The following is a 20,064-nucleotide window of genomic DNA, read 5'->3' as shown; positions in this document are numbered from 1 at the left end:
AATGTGGCATTATTAACAATGTTTATTTTAGCTCCTTTTTCCAGCCTCTTGACAGTGTTTTTCAATCAAAGACACGATCAACCAGTGATTGTCAATTAAGATTTTTGACTCTGAGCAACCGTACCACAGCCATTTTCTTTTTCAATTTGAAAAGATTTCTAAACATAATTCACGGAATGTTGCCCTGCTAAAGATTATTGTGAGGCATGAGTGTGGGATACCCGCTTTTCATACCCCTTGTGATCCTGTCTGGGTGGACAGAATGAGAGATTGTGTGGGCTTTTATAGGACAAACAGCTTTCCTTCTTAGTACATGTTATATAGTCTGCTGCACTCTGATATCAAATTGATAGTTGTTGGTTGTGGCCCTCCAAGCCCCATTGAGTCTCGCCTTGGTGCCTATGCTCCTCTCGAAGAGTCCTACGGCAGGGAAAGGTCGAGGGCATATTAAGGTACAGAGGGGAAAGGTCTTGGGCAGCGACTGTGTTTCTCAGTCATCTTCGGGAATCTGGAAGAAAAAGGTACAATTACCACTGTTCTGGTTTTAAGTCCTTCAAGTTCAGTCATCTGCACGTTGATCCCTTGGGGCTCGCTTCCTCACCTTCCTTGCCTTCCCATGTAAGAATGTATATTCCCTGCGATTATATTACAAACATGATTCATTGAATCTTGCAATCAAAAAACATGTCACATTACCCTCATTTGTGCACCCAGTAAGAAATGCATTTATTGATAACATGGACCATTAGATTAATTTCTCACCCGTGTCCTCAAATATTCATTGAATTGCTAAGGGTTATAAATTGTTTAAGGCTTACAGAATGAAATGGTTTGCAGGTTTTTTTTTCTCTTCAGTCCGTTATAAAATGTATTAAGCTTTATTTTAGAAAGATATAGGGGGTCATTACGACCTTCGCCCGCCAGGCAGTAACCGCTGTGCGGCCGCCAATGCAGCCGCACTCACACGGCCCCCATTATGACATTCCGGCTGGGCCGGCGGGCGCAAACCAAGGCCCAGCGGGGATGAGGCCGCAACATAGGAGCCGGCTCCTAATGGAGCCGGAGGTGTTGCGGCCGTGCGACGGGTGCAGTTGCACCCGTCGCGCTTTTCACTGTCTGCTATGCAGACAGTGAAAAGCTGGCCGGGGCCCTGTTAGGGGGCCCCAGGACACCCCTTACCGCCAGCCTATTCCTGGCGGTGCAAACCGCCAGAAACAGGCTGGCGGTAGGGGTGTCATAATCCCCAGGGCAGCGCTGCCCTGGCGGATTATCACCGCCCGGGCTTCCGCCGCGGTCGTAATAGGGCTGGAAGCACCGCCAGCCTGTTGGCGGTGCTTCCGTCCTTTTAGCTCAAAATGACCCCCTTAGTATATTAGCATATATAGATGTATTGTGAAAATATATACATTTGTGTTGTAGATAATTGTTTGATGAAACCATTTTTGTGAAGATAAAAGATTGCCAGACACATTAAATTTGATACATTATAAAGATATAAAGGTTGCCAGACACATTGAATCTACCCGTTTCCAATCCAGCCTACAGACTAACCACACTTTCCTGACTGTAGCCATATACGTACCTGCAATTATAGTTCGCCAATGTTGTTATCTTTCATAAGTTCTAATGTTTAAGTCGTATCCGTCATTGAATATTGTAGTCTCCAAGTTATTTACCATGACAGTAAATACATATCTCTGAAATCATTTTTGAGCATTTTTTATTTAGTAGCACATTCACCTCATTGAACAACTTCCAAACTTCAGCTAGTGATGTGATGTGGTCTGAGCGACGCTGTCTCTTTCAACCATTACAGCTCAGATTTTGCTTGTACGAAAAGATAAAGAGTAAACAAGCCTCTGACGTTGGAGACATGAGGATCATATGTGAATCTTTTTTTATCCAAAGGTATTTTTTCGCATTTATATAGAAGTACAGTCAATACAAATGACCCGACCAGGCTAAACAATAATAGACAACAACAGTATGGCTGATATGAAAGTGCACTACCCCACATTTTTACCAGCAAGAGAGAGAGAGAGAGAGAGAGAGACGTTGACCTCAGTGATCCAAGCAGCAAGGGACACAGGAGCCTAAAGGCCTGGACGGAGCAGGAACTCGACTCTAATCTTAGCAGCCCATGTAATCAGTGAAATGGAAGACGAAGGGGACATGGCTACAGGTCAGGGGGACTCGCCAACAACTGCATCATCCACACTACCTCATCCATTCACAACGTGGCCAGTCAGCTGCCTCACCTCCCTACTACCACTACCCTTCTCCTCCCATACATCTCCATTAATCTGAATTCTCAATGGAGAGGTCAGTGCGCACTGGTTCTCAGTCGAAAGTTCACTTTTCACTGCATCCTCAGTCCCCTCCCCCAACCGTTCCAGCATGCAGCCCCAGAGTTCCATGTTGCATTCTTCATGATCATCAGTATGGGCCCCATGAAGCCTCCATTCTTCTGGTGTACCCCATTCCAATAGATCAGTTAGCCATTTGTCTTGATTCGTGGGGATCATGCTGGCCCAATGGATAGCGGTACGTCACCTCGCAAGTATCAATCCCAGCTGCGCAAACCGATACACCACTTTTTTGCCCTTCTTGGGGAGGGGCAGTATTCCCAACAAACAATGCTGCACAGTTAATTACACTTTAACTGCTGTCCATCTTTGCAGCACCTGCGCTATCTTATGCCAAAATGGCTGCAGAGTCCTGCAGGTCCACACGACATGTCCGAAGCCAGCCGAGGATGTGCCGCAACGCGCTGAACTGTCTGGTCATGCCAGTTTTATGCGATGAAATTTCTGCAGCGTCAAGTAATCATATGTGAATATTTGAAAGCTAGGGACTCTACTTACAAGAAAGGAACATTCATAGATTAATTTACTTGAATCAGGATGGCAAGCAGTCTGTACTTTCAAGTGGGTGTAAAGTGGAATGTAGGCCTACAGCCCTGGGCCATTCTTCCTTGTGGACCAGGCACCATTCCTTGAACGATGTTTGTTCAACTGAGTGAAATTAGAGGGCTTTAAGGGCCTAATGTTAGGTCTGTGGTTGACTTCATGGTCAGCCATGGAGCATCAAAGGAGGTCCTTGCACGGTTAAATAGCAACATGTATGATTTGGGGTTCAGATGTTTGGGGGGCCCTCAAGTTGTAAGGGATCATTTTTAATTTTAAGGAGTTTAGGGAGATGCGTTCTCTACGTTCATGGTTTGGAGTATGACACTGAAGTGATGGCGGGGGAGAAAAAAAGAACCTGAAAGTGGCAAAGTCGGACAGGGGCTCGTTTAGTTTAGTGAGTGAATTACAAGGCTAGAAGTGTTAGGAGGTGCCCGTCACCTGTCGATTTTCATTTTGTCTCAGAATGGTTAGAATGTTGGCTATGTTAGATCGATAAATAGCTTGGATGCTCAAAGAGGTCTTCAATGCAGCTAGTTAAAATTCAGTCTGTTATTTCTTTTGCTATTGTTTCTCGTTTTCTAATGTAAATTAACTTACTCTGTGTTTTTATTAAGGTGGTTAAATTGAATTTAAAATACACTATATGATACTTTAAACACAAAATTGAAAATAGGATTGCACACAACGTGCACATAAAAATACTAACACGTCCCAAACATATATGAACACTCAGCCAAAATATGCACATGATTGTGAACATAATTCGCTTCATACTCAGCCCTACATTTATCTCAGTGACATTTTTTTCTTACATTGTTGAGAAATATCTTGTGAAGTCAATTTTTTTATTTTTTTTTGCAGGGCTATATGATGGAAAATCGTATTCCAGGCTTGAAGTGCGATTCAGATGTGTTTGTGACGTTTGAAGGGGATAATGTTGTAATGTTGCAGGTATGTCTACAATTTAGTCTTTTAGCAGCACCATCTGCTGTGAAGTGGGTGACATCATGATAATTTCTAAGAGATCCTTATTTACGAAGTAAACTTGATGCAGATTATTCTGTAAAGAAATATATGATTGGTTTCAATACAAACGGTGAATTGGCACCGACATGTACCATACTTCTGGCTACAGGCCATCAAGTTACACTAAAGGCTATCATCTCACATTATTATCTATGTAACATCACACTAGTAATAAGTCCAGCAAACATCAATATACTCCCACTGTGAAATCATCTCACCCTCATCCTTTCCTGATTGCAATATTCGCACCACTACCATACTTGGGCCAATTCACATCTCTAAACCAATGACAGCGCCCGCATTCTCTGAGGTGGAGGTAGAATGTTCTCCCTATGGATGTATAAACTGATCCAAAAGTCCCACCCAGACTTAAATGTCCTCCTGAGCCCTTTCGTCTCGTCTGCACTTCTTCAAATGTACCTCCTCAGCTGTCGCCCTATTCAACCACATCCACCTCCCACTGTGCCACTCGGCCCAATCTGTGCCATCCAAACAATTGCAGCACCTCCCAGCCACCCACCCTCGATGCAGACAGTAGTCCCCAGTACTCTAATGGAAGGGAGAGCCTGTTAGGCCAAGTCATGGGCAAACAGCACCCTGCCCAATACACTTTTAACAGCACGATCCTATGTTGAAGTGGTGTGTCTGATTAAATAAGAGGGTTTCTCTACATCTCTACCCCCATTATCAGGAACTGTGGTAGAGTCAATTGCCCCCCAAAATCTCCCTCTAAGGATTTTTCCCATGAGCTCTCCTCGACCATCCAATGTGCCATGTATTCAATTTGGGCAGCCAGATAGTATTGCTCTAGAAGGTGTACCGCCAGTCCACCTCCCTCTCCCAAAAAGACAGTGTCATGTGGTTTCTAGCCACTCTACTCCCCCCCAACCCTCCCCACCCAGTTCAGAGCCGTCAGAAAAGAGTCCAGTTTACAAAAAACTGCCCGGGACAATACTTTAAAGGAGTGCTGGACACATAAAGACACTGGGGAAGAAACACCATCTTCTCGACAGCCACCAGGACCGTGAGAGACAGCAGAAGGGAATTCCAGAATCGCATCAATGAATGCAGTCCTATAGATACCCTCTCCATGTTACATTGTTGGCGCCTTTGTGTGGTATGTGCAACAACCATCCCCAGATAGCGGAAAGAGTCGGCTCTCACCAAGCCGGCACCACAGGCAGTTCCTCCCTGTCGCAGGTGGCTAGTGAACCCAACGGAAATACGACAAATTTAATGTGATTAATGTGGAGGCCTGATATTTCTCAAAAGCAGTTAGATAAGACAATAGCATGAGTAGAGATTGCAGAGGACATGAGACATAAAAAAGCATAGCATCTGCATATAAGGACGCCAAGTGATTGACTGCCCGACCTCCACTACAGTTCCCTACTCGGCCATACGTTGCCGTATCTGGACCAAGAGTGGCTCCAGTGCAATAGTAAGGAGTAGGGGGATAGAGGGCACCCTTTTTGCATGCCCTTCTTAACCTCCCAGAGTGTGAGGCACTACTGTCACACAAGTACCTGAGCAGTGGACTGCGCATACAATAGACACACCCAGGAACAGAATTGGGATTCAAACCCCATAGCCTCCAACAGTTGCAGAAGTTAGTGCCACCTGACTGTATCAAATGCTTTAGATATGTCTATTGACCCCACGGCCAGTTCTTCAACCCTGCATTCCACCTCATGCATCAGGCGCAGAAGATTCATGGAGGTCCTGTGACCTGGTATGAATCCACATTGGTCTGTATCAACGAATCATGCAAGAACTGGGCGCAGTCGAAGACCCAGCACTTTACAAAGTATCTTGATGCTTGTATTAATCATTGTGAGTGGTCTGTACGCAGAGAGATCCGATGGGTCCACCTTGAACTTCAGCTGCATGGTAATGCAATCAAGCCTCTAAGTATACCTGTAAGTGTTGCGTAAACACTGATGAAAATAGAACTCTGTGGGAAAACCATTGTAGCCCGAGGTCTTGTGCCCCGATAATTGTTTTAGGGCCACCTGAATCTATTCCAGTTCACACTGGAATATTCCAGGTATCCCAGCCTTAGAAGCGGCAGTAATGCCAGAAAGGTCGCAACCTGCATGTTCCCTGAAGGAATGAGGTCCTGATATACCTGTTCCAAGTAGGTGCTCAATGCATTCACTATTCCTTCCTGAGTGTAGACCTCCCGACCCTTAGAGGGACAGAGGGGCAAGATAATAGTTGGGGGGGGGATCCCCCTCCTAAGGAGCCAGGCGAGGAAATGCCCAGTTCTGTCACTCTCCCTATGCAGAAGCTGGCGATAGGATCTAAGTGTGAATTTCTCTAAGCGGTCCCTAATATCAGTGACCTCGCACAGGAGTTGCAACTCATCCTGGCGCCTCTCCCCACTCTCGCTGGGCCCACGTCAGGGCATCCTCTTTCTGGATCAGCTCCAACTGCAAAGCTCGCCTCATTCCGCACAACAGAGCAATACATTGGCCCTGGTGCACAAGTTTCATGGCCTCCATTCGGTTGCCTGAGACTTCTTTGTGGACCCAGTAAGCTCAAACAACTATTTCACTGTCTCTACAAGTCATTCAGGTCTTGAGTTGCGCTCTGTCATCCCCTATCTTATTGTTTTTCTTTTATTATGTGGTTCTACATCGAAATAAAAACAACCACACCAGTTTAAAGCAGCTCTACATAAAAGTTTAAAATTGTTGATCAGTATAATAATCGTTGTGAGCTCATGACAAATGACAAAGGGCAGATTAGAGGCTGTACCCTGCAGGGTGACAAGTGTAGACTATTCCATTGGCAACATGTGGTTAGAGGATTTTGAAGGCACTGACATAGATTGAGTGGTCAATACAAATATCATTTTTTGGCAATTGACAGTAGCAGATATTTTTTAATTACTAAACAAACGGCAACTACTGTAACTTAACTAATGAGCGGCTATGAAACAATTCTGGGGCTCCCATTTCTCACAGAAAATGTTCTGCGGTCCACATTACCTCAAGAGATGCTAAGTCTGCCTTCAATAAAACTAAAAGTAATCAGCCTTTCAAAGAGGAAAGCAGAAGAGGTACAGAATGGGATTTGGAACTGTTCTAGTGAAATTTAAGACATTTGGTACCAAACATATTCTAAAGAGGACATTGAACTGGTAAAAAGAGATCACTCACTTTTTTTTTTTTGCCTTCTTTACCTGAAACCTGTTTTTGTTAGCCATAGGCAGGGTCACTGGAATTATGAGATTGTGCGGTCATGGCGATTTTCGCATAATTGTAGATTTGCTGCATCTGACACATAATCCATCATCTTCTGCATAATCTGCAGATTTTTACAAATAAATTTGTTTCTAGCTCAAACGGTTCAAAAGTTACAAAAAATGTGACACCACATGTTGCTGTGGAGCGGAAAGCCCTTTGGAAAGCTGGACTGGTCACTTTTCTGTTACTGATGAAATGATAAAGTAATATTATAAAAAAATGTGCTATACTATGCTGCATAATTAGCTTTTTCTTGCTTCATAATTTACTCAACCCTGCTGCATAAATTGACCCTCTCTTGCTGCATAATTCCAGTGGCCCTGGCTATAGGACTTTACTCCTGGTAATCAGTAGTAAAGCGCTTGTGCTCTCCTTTTTATACATTGTAAAATTGTCATACACTTTATTGGCACCATTAACGTATTCATATGTCCCATTTATAAGGTACTTTGTGTGTGTAGGGCCTGTAAATTAAATACTACAAGTAGGCAGCAGCACTCATTGTGCCACCACTAAAGTAGAACTGCAAAACAAGTTGACAGGCCTGCCTTTGTACCTTGTTGTGCAATTTAATCCGCCAATTCTGAGTGGCACAATTAACTGTTTGGCCACACCTAAACCTTCCTTTGTAGTACTTCTAAAAAAGTATCCTGAGATAGACCCAAGATGCAGGGTGAAAGGTATTTTAAAAATGAGCACATGTTTATTTCAGGTTTTACATGTCTTGGCGGTAGTGAAAATGCTACAAAGTCGCTTCTCACTGCAACAAGGCTGGCTTTCCTATAGAAAAGTACAGTATTACATTCTAACTCCGTAAAATGCATACCTTCAGTTTGGGAGTAACTAGAAAAAAATTATTCAAGGACTATTTGTAATAGGAATTTAAAGTCCCACAACATGGACACATCAGATTTTAAATTATTATTTTGAAAAAGCCACTTTATGAAAGTTGGCATTTTCCAGCCTAAGCTAAATGCTCCTTTCAGGTGGTGTTCAGGATCATCTGATCTGACTGTTAATGGCTCTCTTGTGGTGTGATGTATATTGCCTCCAGACAGTGTACAAAGGACTTGTGTATAGGGAGGTGTTGATCTCCCTGACAGGAAGGCTGGGGAGGAAGTGTGCTGTACTCAGCCCCCAACCTGACTTCAGAAGAGGTCCACCCTGTCACTGGCAGATGCAGCTCAGACCTGGGCCTGTCCACTCTTTGTTCACTAGCAAGGCTGGGGCCAAACCCAGGGGAAAAGGAGGACTGACCACAACCCGTTATAGCATTAAACAAAGGGGTGTCCCCCACCCATTTGCTGGCACAGGGCATAGAAAGGGTATCCCCAGAACCTGCAATCAGAACACTCAGGCTCAGAAGAAGGGCTGCCCTGATGTCTGAAACCTGAGGGAAGACTAGGCCTGCTTGCCTTCAACCCAGGAGTCCAGAATTGACGCTGCTGCGGCCTCTGCCCCTCCTCTGGATCGAACTGAGAGCCTGCTGACTCTGTTCGAGGCCCTCCTCCACCCGCAGGCTCCTACCTGTGCCTCATACCTGGTGGCCTAGTGGCCATCCACAAGTAAGTATCTCCTGTCTCTCTCCTTAATCCTGCCTTTTATCTCTGTTTTCACTCATTTTCTAATCTTTAATTCTAATCTTTTTTCTAATCTTTTATTATCAGTCTCCTCACCTCTTTTTGCCTCTCTCCTTCCTGCGCCACTGCTTCCCTGCAGTTCTGCCCCGCCGCCCCTGTCAAAGCATTTTCACCTCCCTCGGTCTCCCATCCGACCGAACACTCTTCCTCCCTGCCCTTCTTAATGGCGGCCACAGCACGGCCCTGCAGCTTGCATGTCAAAGGCAAGCCTGTCCGCGTCGGGACCGCACCGACACCCACCACATCCTCATCAACTGTCTCTTTCTGAATAAATGCTCCCTCCATAAGCACACCACCGAAATTTAGGACCTGATCGACTCCGCCCACCCAGACACTGCATTCCTAACCGAGACCTGGACCAACCCTACCTCTGGACCAGATATCGCCATCGCAATCCCGGATGGCTACAACATACTAAGGAAGGACCGGCCCGCCCGTCCTGGTGGAGGACTGGCCATCGTACACAAGTCTTCAATACGCATCACGGTCAAAACGGAGGAACACTGCACCACTATGGAACACCTTCACTTCCTGATCCACACTAATCACAAATCCTCCGTCCGCGGCACCCTGGTCTACAGACCGCCCGGCCCCCGCCCAGCCTTCATTGATGCCATTGTAGAACTCGCCACTCCCCCACACCCTGGCGTCCACTGACTACTGAGGAACCAGGAAAGATTAGACCCCCTCCAGGGGTCTCCTTCCCAGTGGTGGAGGGACACCCTTTATATACTCAGGGTCAATTTAGCAGAGAGTTCACAGATCAGACGGAGTCACCAACTGGAGGAATAAAGTGAAGTTTATTACATGGATTATAGCTCGAGCTAATACAGAGTCCCAGGACAGTCAAGTGACTATCCTACGGAGGCTGCCCCTTTACTCTGGGGCACCCAACCTTATATACACACAAAACTGCTTAGTCAGAGGACAACTCCACCCCTATCGTATTCAAGGTCCTCTGCGGTCTTCAGAATATTTCAGGGATACACGTGTGGTGGGAGAAGGTACAGATGCAGCTGGCAGGAGGTGGCAACGACCTGTACAAACTTGTTCTGGCAGTTACTGATTAAGCACGAAAATTCTCGGAACTGTAATTGGAAAAAGTAATATGGCAGCGATAAGCAGATTGCAGCCCAAGGCTGCGAGCACAAGGTCAATCATCAAAGTTCAGGAGGTTTGTCGAGCACATGGCAACATAATAAAGATAAACAGATGCCTAGCAGCTATGGTGTATGATTAACTTTATGTACATTTTCTCAATTCCTCCTTTTGCCATTGTGAGGCAAGTTTGAACGTCATTCAGTGTCTATGTTAATGGACATAAGGTCTTTTATCTCCTGCTCAAGGGTCAGCATAGCCGTGTGTTGAGGAGGGCGAACAGGCCAGGGGGCAAGGGATGCCATACAGCAACCGCACAAAGCAGGTAGGCACTGTACACAAAGACAACAGGTGAGGAATACAGCAGCAAGCACAAAAAGGAATATTAATATCTTCCAGCCCCATTGGGAAATCAAGCCCCAAAACCAGTCGGTCAAGGACCATGTTCCTTCGTCTTGGTGTATTGTGGAAGCTATCATATGCACCCTTTAAATAGCTTTATACACTGAAGGGGCATTGTCTGGTATATAAATGCAGCAGCTCGATCCGATCAAAGTACAAACTCCACCACGGTCCGCCAAGATGATGCCAAGAACCATTCTGTTTTGAAGAGTAACAAGGCGGTCAGCAGCGAGCTCTGCAGTGATGTTACTCAGAGCTCCTGCTGTTTCATTTATTGTTGCTTCCACGATTCGTGTGAGATGTCTGATATCCCTACTGTTCATCATAGGGCCCCAAAATGGAAGGACTCCTTTAAAGTAGTCCAATGCTTCTTGTGCTGAGGTATCTTCCGCAGATATTACCCCTCTCCGAGTCCTGTGTTGTTGAGGGCCAGCTGTGTAAGTTGGTGGTAGTAACCAAGCAATGTAACACGTGCCGGTCCAGGTGGGTACCAAGGAGGTGTAGGCATTATTACCACAAACAAAATACGAGTTTCGTGATGGTATCATGGTAGGCCAATTAGTTCCATTCAATATTACTGTAGCATTACAGTTACTGGCACCTACACTTCTATTACCACTTTTCTGAAAACAAAGTGGAGCCTTGACCTGTGTTAAAAAAAATCTTCGGCCAATCCGGGGTGTGGTATTAAAGGATAAAAAATATATGTCAGTAGACCTATTTCATCGGTCAGCATATTCTGACTTTTCTTCCTTTGTTCCATAAACTCTTGTTCCAGTGGGCCATCATAACCGGTATAGGTGGGTGACCAATAGTCCGGAATTAGTAGCATCCATTGAGGTAGCCCAAATGGCTGATAGTTCAGACCAGGCGCTGCAGGAGCCATCAAAAGAAAAAGGGAATGCAATATATGGCAACCTTCTTTGCACGGAACTCGGTAGCAAGCCACATATCCAACAATTTGTTCTATTTACAGCCATCTGATGTTGATGTAACATAGATATGAAGGTATTGTTTTCATATTCCTTACATCTTCCTTCCTCATGGGGTGGTAAGGAAACATGGCTGTGTTCTGGAGGCAGTGGGGTAGTTGGTGAGACCTCTGAGTCAGAATCATGTATTACCCGCCCAATGCAAGACAGAAGTACCAAAAATAGTATTGTTATGGTGAGACAAGCGATACGTGGATCTAATAGTCTTTTTAAATTACTTATTTTCTTCTTTTTCCTCTTGTCTTCTTGTATAACATCCATTTCTCTTTATTGCTTGTCCCACTAGCAGTTCAGTCCAACCTAGGTGCTGCCCGTGACTGGTGGTTGCTTCACTGTGGGGTGATTCCAGCAGTCCTATTGACACACTCTGGTCCGCCCCCACAGTCAAAATCACGGCCCGCAGCTATCGTCAGACTTAATACAGGGGACAAGCAATCAGTTCATTGTTCATTTTCTTATTTTCGTGGGCGGAAATCGTATCTTGTGGAGTGTGGTATGGTATGGTCAGGAAACAATTGTTCAGTGTGACCAAAATCTGAGGGAACCTCCTGCAGCACACTGTTGTTCTGTTTTTTATCACTCCGCGTAGTGTTGCTGGAATGGTCCTCAGTCGTCGGGTGGTCACCACTTTTTGTTTTATCAGAGGGTACGAGTAGGGGTACTTTTGTTACAGTGGGATGCATGTATCCAATTCTTAGCTCCCTCGACTTTAATTGCTGTTCGAGTAGCAAGGAGGACTTGTCGCGGACCTTTCCATCGAGGTTCGAGACTCTTTTTCCGCTGGAAATTCTTTGTGAGGACCCAGTCTCCAGGTAGTATCTTGTGGCCTGGATCAGTGGATACAGATGGGAGGGCTTCACGCACCTGTTGGTGAATAGAACGCAAAGAATTAGTGAGTTCATTTAAATAGTCCATCTAAACAGGATGTTCTAGTTCTGAGTACTTGTGAGGTCGAGGGACCCCCTAGACATTTGCTGGCCTACCCATCACTATCTCATAGTGTGACAACCCTGATCTAGAGTGAGGCGTCATCCTGACAGACATTAAAGCCAGGGGCAACACGTCCGGCCACCGTATACCGCGTTCTGCGCATATTTTTGACATCTTCAATTTAAGTGTGCCATTATATTTTTCAACTAGTCCTGCTGACTGAGTTGGTTAGCTGCATGAAACTTCTGGCGGAGGCCCAACCCTTCACACACCCTTTTCATCACCTGCCCTACAAAATGACTCCCATTATCTGACCAGACACACCTTGGGACCCCAAACCGTGGGAAGAACTCCTTCAGAAGTACCTTTGCGGTGGTAAGGGCAGTATTATCTTTAGTAGGGTAAGCTTCTACCCACTTACTAAACATACAGACCACAACTAGGACATATTTCAAGTTGTTACACCTTTCCATCTCAATATAATCCATTTGTAGTACTTCAAAGGGATACGTTGGTAGGGAAAAATGCCCAGCGGGGACTGAGGCACCCTTCCCTATGTTATGTTGTAAACAAATCATGCAGGATTGAACCAGTTGGTCAGCTACTCTTCTGATATTTTTATTAGACCAAACCGGATCAAGCAAATCACAAATGCTTTTCGCACTAACGTGTGCAGGACCATGGGCCACAGTCACTACTGGCAGCACGAATGCATCAGGTAACATCCATCTTTCCCTCTGTGACAGATCTGTCCAGCACAGCGTATTTTCATCTAACTTGGCCTTCCCTTCTTCCCATTCCTTTCTCTCCTGTTCAGTTGCCTCATCCTGTATCTTCCTGACACTCTCTACCGTGTTCCCAAATATTTCATGGGGACGAACCTCCTCTGTACTATCTACCACATACATGTGTCCTGTCTTTGCATACGCTGTATCTTTTGCTGTCTGATCGGCTAGGGCGTTGCCCCGTCCAGTTTCATCTGTCACCTTTTTGTGTGCACTACACTTCATGATAGCCATTGTTTTGGGCAACGCCAGGGCAGAAAGTAAGTTAGTTATATGGTTCCCATGTTCAATACGTGTCCCATGTGAAGTGAGGAATCCTCGTTCTGCCCACAAGCGACCAAAATTGTGTGCTACACCAAATGCATACTGACTGTCCGTGTAAACATTCACATTAAGTCCTTTACTTAACTCACAGGCTCGTGTTAGAGCTACTAATTCTGCGGCCTGAATAGAGTAATGTGGTATTCTAGCTGTTTCAACTACAGTGGTAGCTGTTGTAAATGCATAGGCTGCAGAGGTAGTGCCATCGGGTAGCTTGATGCATGAGCCATCTACGTATAATATGCCAACAGGGTCTTTCAGTGGAGTGTCCTGTAAGTCCACTCTCCCTTTTGTTTCATCCTCCGTCTGGAGAATGCAGTCATGTATGTCATCATAAGAATCTTCAGTTTTTTCAGTAATTGGTAATAAAGTGGCAGGATTGAGCGTGTTGCACCTTTTTAATGTTATATGACTAGCTAAAAGTGTCAGTTCATAAGTAGTTAATCGTGCATTAGTAAGATGCTGTGTTTTTGTTTTGTTTAATAGTGCGTCAACAGTGTGTGGGACCAACAGGGTGAGGGGTGAATCCATGACTATCCCGGCCGACTGGTGCACTGCGACTGCTGCAGCGGCTACTGCCCGTAGACAGCTCGGGAGTGTACGGGCCACTGGATCCAGTAGGGCCGAAAAATAAGCACAGGGGCGTTGTTTGCCGCCATGCTCTTGGGTTAACACTGATAGTGAACATCCATTTCTCTCGCTCACATATAACTGAAAATCTTTACGATAATCAGGCGTACCAAGTACAGGTGCTGTGCAGAGTGTATTTTTCAATTCATCAAAACCAGACTGAAAATCATCATTCCATTCAATCTTTTCAGGACAATCTTTGTGGGTGAGATGCAAAAATGGTTTTATCAAAAGAGAATAATTAGGAATCCATTGACGACAGAAGGAGGTAATACCTATAAAGGCCCTAACGTCTCTCTGTGTCCTTGGAACCAGTATGTCTCGTATAGCTTGTATTCTCTCAGCCGTTAACGTACGTCCCTCCTTAGACAGGAGGTGTCCTAGGTATATAACCTCCTGTCTACAATATTGCAATTTGGAGAGGGAGACCTTATGGTGATGGTGTGCAAGATGTTTCAATAAGGCTACAGTATCTGTTTTACAATTTTGTTCTGAAGTGGATGCTATTAAAAGGTCATCCACATATGGAACCAGCGTCGAGGAGCAAGGAAAAACAAGGGTATCCAATTGGCCCTTGAGGGCCTGGCTAAAAATGCTAGGCGATTCAGTATAGCCTTGTGGAGCGTGACAGAACTGGAAACTGCGACCACCCAGTGAAAACCCAAAGATGTGTCTACTATCTGGATGAATGGGAATGCTAAAGAATGCATTCTTAAGATCGATAACAGAGAACCAAGTAGCGGAGGCAGGTATCATTGTTAATAATGTCGTAATGTCAGGAACAACAGGGAACTGGGGTATTACAATCTTATTGACCGCCCGTAAATCAATAACAAATCGGAGTCCTGGAGACGCGGTGCCATCAGATCATTTTTTATGAACAGGAAGGACAGGACTGTTACAATCATTACCACGCGTTTCTTCAATGACACCCAAATCAATCAACTGGGTCACAATATTTTTGAGTTGTTGTTCAATGTGTTGGGATAATTTGTATTGGTGAAGTCGAGGCAATTTGGCATTGGCTTTCAAGCGTATGACATACGGTGGTATGTCCAGACATCCAACATCGTCCTTATGTGTGGCCCATAAAATATGTGGCAAATCTCGAAGTTCGGGTGGAAGTGGTTTTGACAAAAATTGTGATGGGGAAATACTTGGACCTAGAGTGACATGAACTCCATCCGGAGAGCAATAAATGGTGGCGTACAATTTCTTTAATAAGTCCAAACCCAATAAATTCTCACTACAGGCCGAAGTAAGAATGAGAGGGGAGCTAATGTGTAAGGACCTATAGCAACATGCAGCGGCTGGGAGACGGGGTTAGCCACCGGAACACCAGAAAAACCCATAGAGACATTAATATTGCCAGACAGAAGGACCCCTTGGACCTCTTCCTGTTTAACAGAACTTTTGGTGGCCCCCGTATCTACCAAAAAATCATGTGGAGTACCGTCTAATTGTACCTCAACGTGAGGGCCATTCTGCCTAACAGGAATAGAAACTGGTCCCACCCCCCTCTGTCGAAGGCTGTCATAGTCAAAGGAGGACCACTGACCTTCATACGCATCATAGTCATCATTAAAATATTGACGCTGGGCTGAAGCATCAAAATAATTTGGGCGGGGGGTACTGTGGGACAGTGAAGAGGCCTGCTGGCGGGGTCTGTCTGCAGGACCAGACCTACCGCGTGGTCTTTAGTCTTGTTGCAGTGGGGGCATGGGGCGGCCTGTAGAGCTGTCCTTATTGGGGCAGTCATTCTTCCAGTGGCCCTCCTGCTTGCAATAGGCGCACTGATTGTAGGAGAGGGAAGAACGGGGAGGGCGTTGGGACTGCCTTCTGTCATTGGGAGGTCCTTGTGACCTTGATCTGGACTGCTGTTGACGGGCTGAGGGTAGGCCTGCTGAAATAACACCTTTGTTTTCAACTCCTTCGTTTTTTCTCGTTCTTTTCTTGTTCTTCTATCTCCCTGTTCTCATAAAATTGGGCCATTGTCAGTATTCCAGTGGCAGTAGAGACTGGCCACGTACTTTCACACAATTTCAATTTTCCCTTTATGTCTGGTAATAAATTGTCCACGAATTTGTCAACAAAGAGTCTTATCCCCCCTTCAGTAGTCATGTCTTGGCCGCTGTAATCAGAAAAGACACCCTCAAACCTTGTATAAAAGTCTGAAACACCCTCGTCCTTTTTCTGTTTACAGGCGGCCAATTTATCCCAATTTATCCTGTGTGGTGCAAGTATGGTCTTCATTAAATCCAAAATACGCAGTGGGAGAGCCAATATAAGTGGGTCTGGTTTCGCTCCCCCAACCCTGTCTCTTTCTGCTGCTTGCAATTGGTCCCACGTGCCCCCTAGTTCATCATGGTCGTGCCTCCGTATTTTTGACCATACTTCCTGCGGGACTACTGCTGCCATTAACATGCCAATATCGGACAACGTCATAGTACATGATTCAATAATTTGTTGCAATTCTTTATAATATCCTGCAGGGTTCTTACGGGGGTCAGGTGAGGCGGCTTTTAGGGTATATGTTTCAGATCTTTTCCATGGGGTGTGTACCCACATTTGTTGAAAATGCCCTGCGGTAATAACTTGGCCAGCGGCATCCGTCACCGGTTCTCGCCAGACCGGCGGAAGCTCTCTCATGGGAAACATGGATGCCCTTATAGAAGGGCTACATGTCCATAGGCGGTTCCTATATACAAGAAGAGTAACAACATAATCATGTAGACCAGAACCAAACGGCAGCCCAGTAGAGGCGCGTTTTCGGAGGTCCACCAGTCCCGGGGGAGCTGAGGAACCATCATCCTCATATTTTTGTATTATAATGTTGCACATAAGGGTGGCTGCATGTAACTTAACTAAACTATCCCATTGTTTCATAGTGTGGACAATGTCCCTGACCCCATAGGCATTCCAATTAGTCATCCCCCTCCGTTTCATTTCTTCAATGACATCTTCCTCTTGTGAATTAGAGAACAAGTGTCCGCGCAGGGTGAGCTTTCGCGGGGTCATGGGGCGGGGGGTATGTGTGGTGTCTAAACGGGGGCCAGTCGAGGGGTGGGTACAGTCGGGCGGGGTGTATCCTCTATAGGTCTGGTGACAGGAGGGGTGGTGGTGGGTGGCGGAGCACTCGCCTGAGATCCAACCGGGGGTGGCACAATAGGGTCACCTGGTGCAGGTTGAGGATGTAGTGTAGGATATATTGGTGGAGTATATAACGGGGGTTTATCTAACATATCGTTTAAAAGGGGGTCTTCCTCTTGTGGCTTATCCACTACTGTCCTGGAAGGGTAACACTTATCAGTTTGTAAGTGAAGCCTTCGGTCATGTTCTAAAATTTTCTGTTGATGTTCAGCTACGTCAGAGTCATATACCTTTTCAGTCACCGTCCTGGTCTTATGTCTCTGTAATTCTTTCTCTGCCTTCCTACATCTTTGGTCTGCTTCTTTCTGCCAAGTCCGTAGTAAATCAAACATCCCTGGTCTACTTTTTGTCACAAACAAACGTTCCTGTAAATAGTCTAATTTATCTTTATCAAATGTCCCGTGAATAGGCCATTGTAAATCAGAACTACCTTTGGTTCTTTTTCTCCATATATCAGACCAAATAATCGGACCTATGCCATATTTAACATATATATCATAATTCGGAGTCCCATGTTTCCTCCATGCGGGAGTCCCTACTGCAAAGACAACAACACAATTTCCTGAAACAACTGAACGCAGGCATTCTTCCAGTATATTAAAAAAAAAAAAATTCTTACATCAGTGGTTTGAATACACCAAATGAGTGGCAAATATGCCTTTTGCTTCCTATATACTTAAATGACAACTGAGGTCAGTCTTACCACTGACGTCGGTCTTTGCAAAGAGCGATAGAAACCGTACAATACTCACAGACCTATTTTTAGACAGGAATCTTTCAACTCCCGTCCTTACCTGACACTTCTGTTATAGTCCAACAGTTGGGGACTCCAGTAGTTCACGGAAAACAGAGACCCAAATTCAGACAGTGCCAGGAGAAGTCGAGCCGGCTGGAAGACACACAGTGGAGATCCTTCCCAGCGGTTGAGGGACACCCTTTATGTCCTCAGGGTCAATTTAGCAGAGAGTTCACAAATCAGACGGAGTCACCAACTGGAGGAATAAAGAGAAGTTTATTACATGGATTATAGCTCGAGCTAATACAGAGTCCCAGGACAGTCAAGTGTCTATCCTATGGAGGCTGCCCCTTCACTCTGGGGCACCCAACCTTATATACACACAAAACTGCTTAGTCAGAGGACAACTCCACCCCTATCGTATTCAAGGTCCTCTGCGGTGTTCAGAATATTTCAGGGATACACGTGTGGTGGGAGAAGGTACAGATGCAGCTGGCAGGAGGTGGCAACGACCTGTACAAACTTGTTCTGGCAGTTACTGATTAAGCACGACAATTCTCGGAACTGTAATTGGAAAAAGTAATATGGCAGCGATTAAGCAGATTGCAGCCCAAGGCTGCGAGCACAAGGTCAATCATCAAAGTTCAGGAGGTTTGTCGAGCACATGGCAACATAATAAAGATAAACAGATGCCTAGCAGCTATGGTGTATGATTAACTTTATGTACATTTTCTCACTACCTTCTCCTTGGTGACCTGAATTTCCACCTTGAGGACTGCAACGACCGAAACACCACTTCCTTATTCGACAACCTTGCCACACAGGGCCTCAGACAACTGATTGCCATTCCCATACACGCTGCAGGACACGCACTAGACCCTATTTTCACCTCAAGCAACCGGATTACCATCAAAAACATCTCCACCCCAAACTGGACAGACCACCACTGCCTACTCTTCGCCATCACCACATCCAACAGCCGCCTCCGCGTCCCTACAGCCCCCCACAGGAAATGGAACGCAATCAACGATGAGCAACTCACCACAACCCTTGCCATAGCACCCTGCCTCCCACTGACGACGCCAGCACCGCAGCATGCAACCTCTGCTTCTTGATCACTGAATGCGCTGATGCCTTAGCCCCCTTCGATCAACTTTGGTCAAGCGCATCACAAAGAAAGCCAGCTGGTTCAACACCGAACTCCAGGAATCCAAGTGCACCTGCAGGTGCCTAGAGAAGAAGTGGAGAAACAGCAAAACCAGCTTGGACCTCACCTCCTTCAGAGCTTCCACAGCCAACTACCACAGACGCATCAAGAACGCAAAAAAGCCACCCTCCGTGAACGAATCAACTCATCCACGCTCACCTTGAATGGACTCTTCACGGTAATCAACAAATTCACCAATTCCCCCTCCGAAGCCACCAGCATCCCCCTGTCGCAAGACCTCTGTGACAAATTGGCCACTCTCTTCCAACGCATGATTAAGGACATTTATGACAGCTTCCTCCTGGAAAGCAGGCCCAGCTTCAGAACCTATGACCAACCCAGCCCCCACACCCACCCAAACCATCCACAGCTGGTCCACTCTCACCACAGAAGAGACCGAAAGCATCATGAACAGCACTCACTCCTGAGCTCCTACAGACCCCTGTCCTCACCACATCTACAACGGAGCCAGCGCATCCATCGTCCCCGAGCTCCGCAAGATGCTGAACTGCTCTATCAACACAGTCACTTTCCCCAAAGACTGGAAACACACCCAAGTCCATCCCCTTCTGAAGAAACCCACGGCTGACTCTTCAGAGCTAAAGAATTTCCGGCCCATCTTGCTATTACCCTACCCTGCCAAAGTACTGGAGAAAGCTATCAACTCACAGCTGTGACAATTTATCGAAGACAACAATTTGCTGGACACCTCCCAGTCTGGCTTCCACAGCAACCACAGCACGGAGACAGTTCTTCTTGCTGCCACTGATGTCATTCGTGCACTCCTCTATTGCGGCCACACAGCAGCACTCATACTCCTTGACCTCTCAGCAGCCTTTGACACATGCTCACACAGCACCTTATGCACCAGACTCCACGACACAGGAATCTGTGGAAAAGCCTTGCAATGGATTCACTCCTTCCTCTCCGGAAGAACACAGAGAGTCAGGCTTCCACCCTTCATATCCAACCAACAGAAGTCAGCTG

At 45.8% G+C, this 20,064-nt stretch overlaps 1 protein-coding gene across 1 annotated transcript in view; it reads left to right on the top strand.

Annotated features, from left to right (window-relative positions):
- ACOXL (acyl-CoA oxidase like) overlaps positions 1 to 20,064 on the top strand; it is a 981,865-nt gene that overhangs the window by 536,983 nt on the left and 424,818 nt on the right. Inside the window, exon 13 of the mRNA XM_069234707.1 lies at positions 3,771 to 3,860. Within this exon, the coding sequence (XP_069090808.1) occupies positions 3,771 to 3,860 (90 nt within the window). The remainder of the gene's footprint in view (positions 1 to 3,770; positions 3,861 to 20,064) is intronic.

The sequence above is a fragment of the Pleurodeles waltl genome, chromosome 5, assembly GCF_031143425.1.
Source record: "Pleurodeles waltl isolate 20211129_DDA chromosome 5, aPleWal1.hap1.20221129, whole genome shotgun sequence".
NCBI lineage: Eukaryota > Metazoa > Chordata > Amphibia > Caudata > Salamandridae > Pleurodeles > Pleurodeles waltl.
Note: the sequence above shows the minus strand (reverse complement) of the source record. Positions and strands in the feature narration are given on the sequence as shown.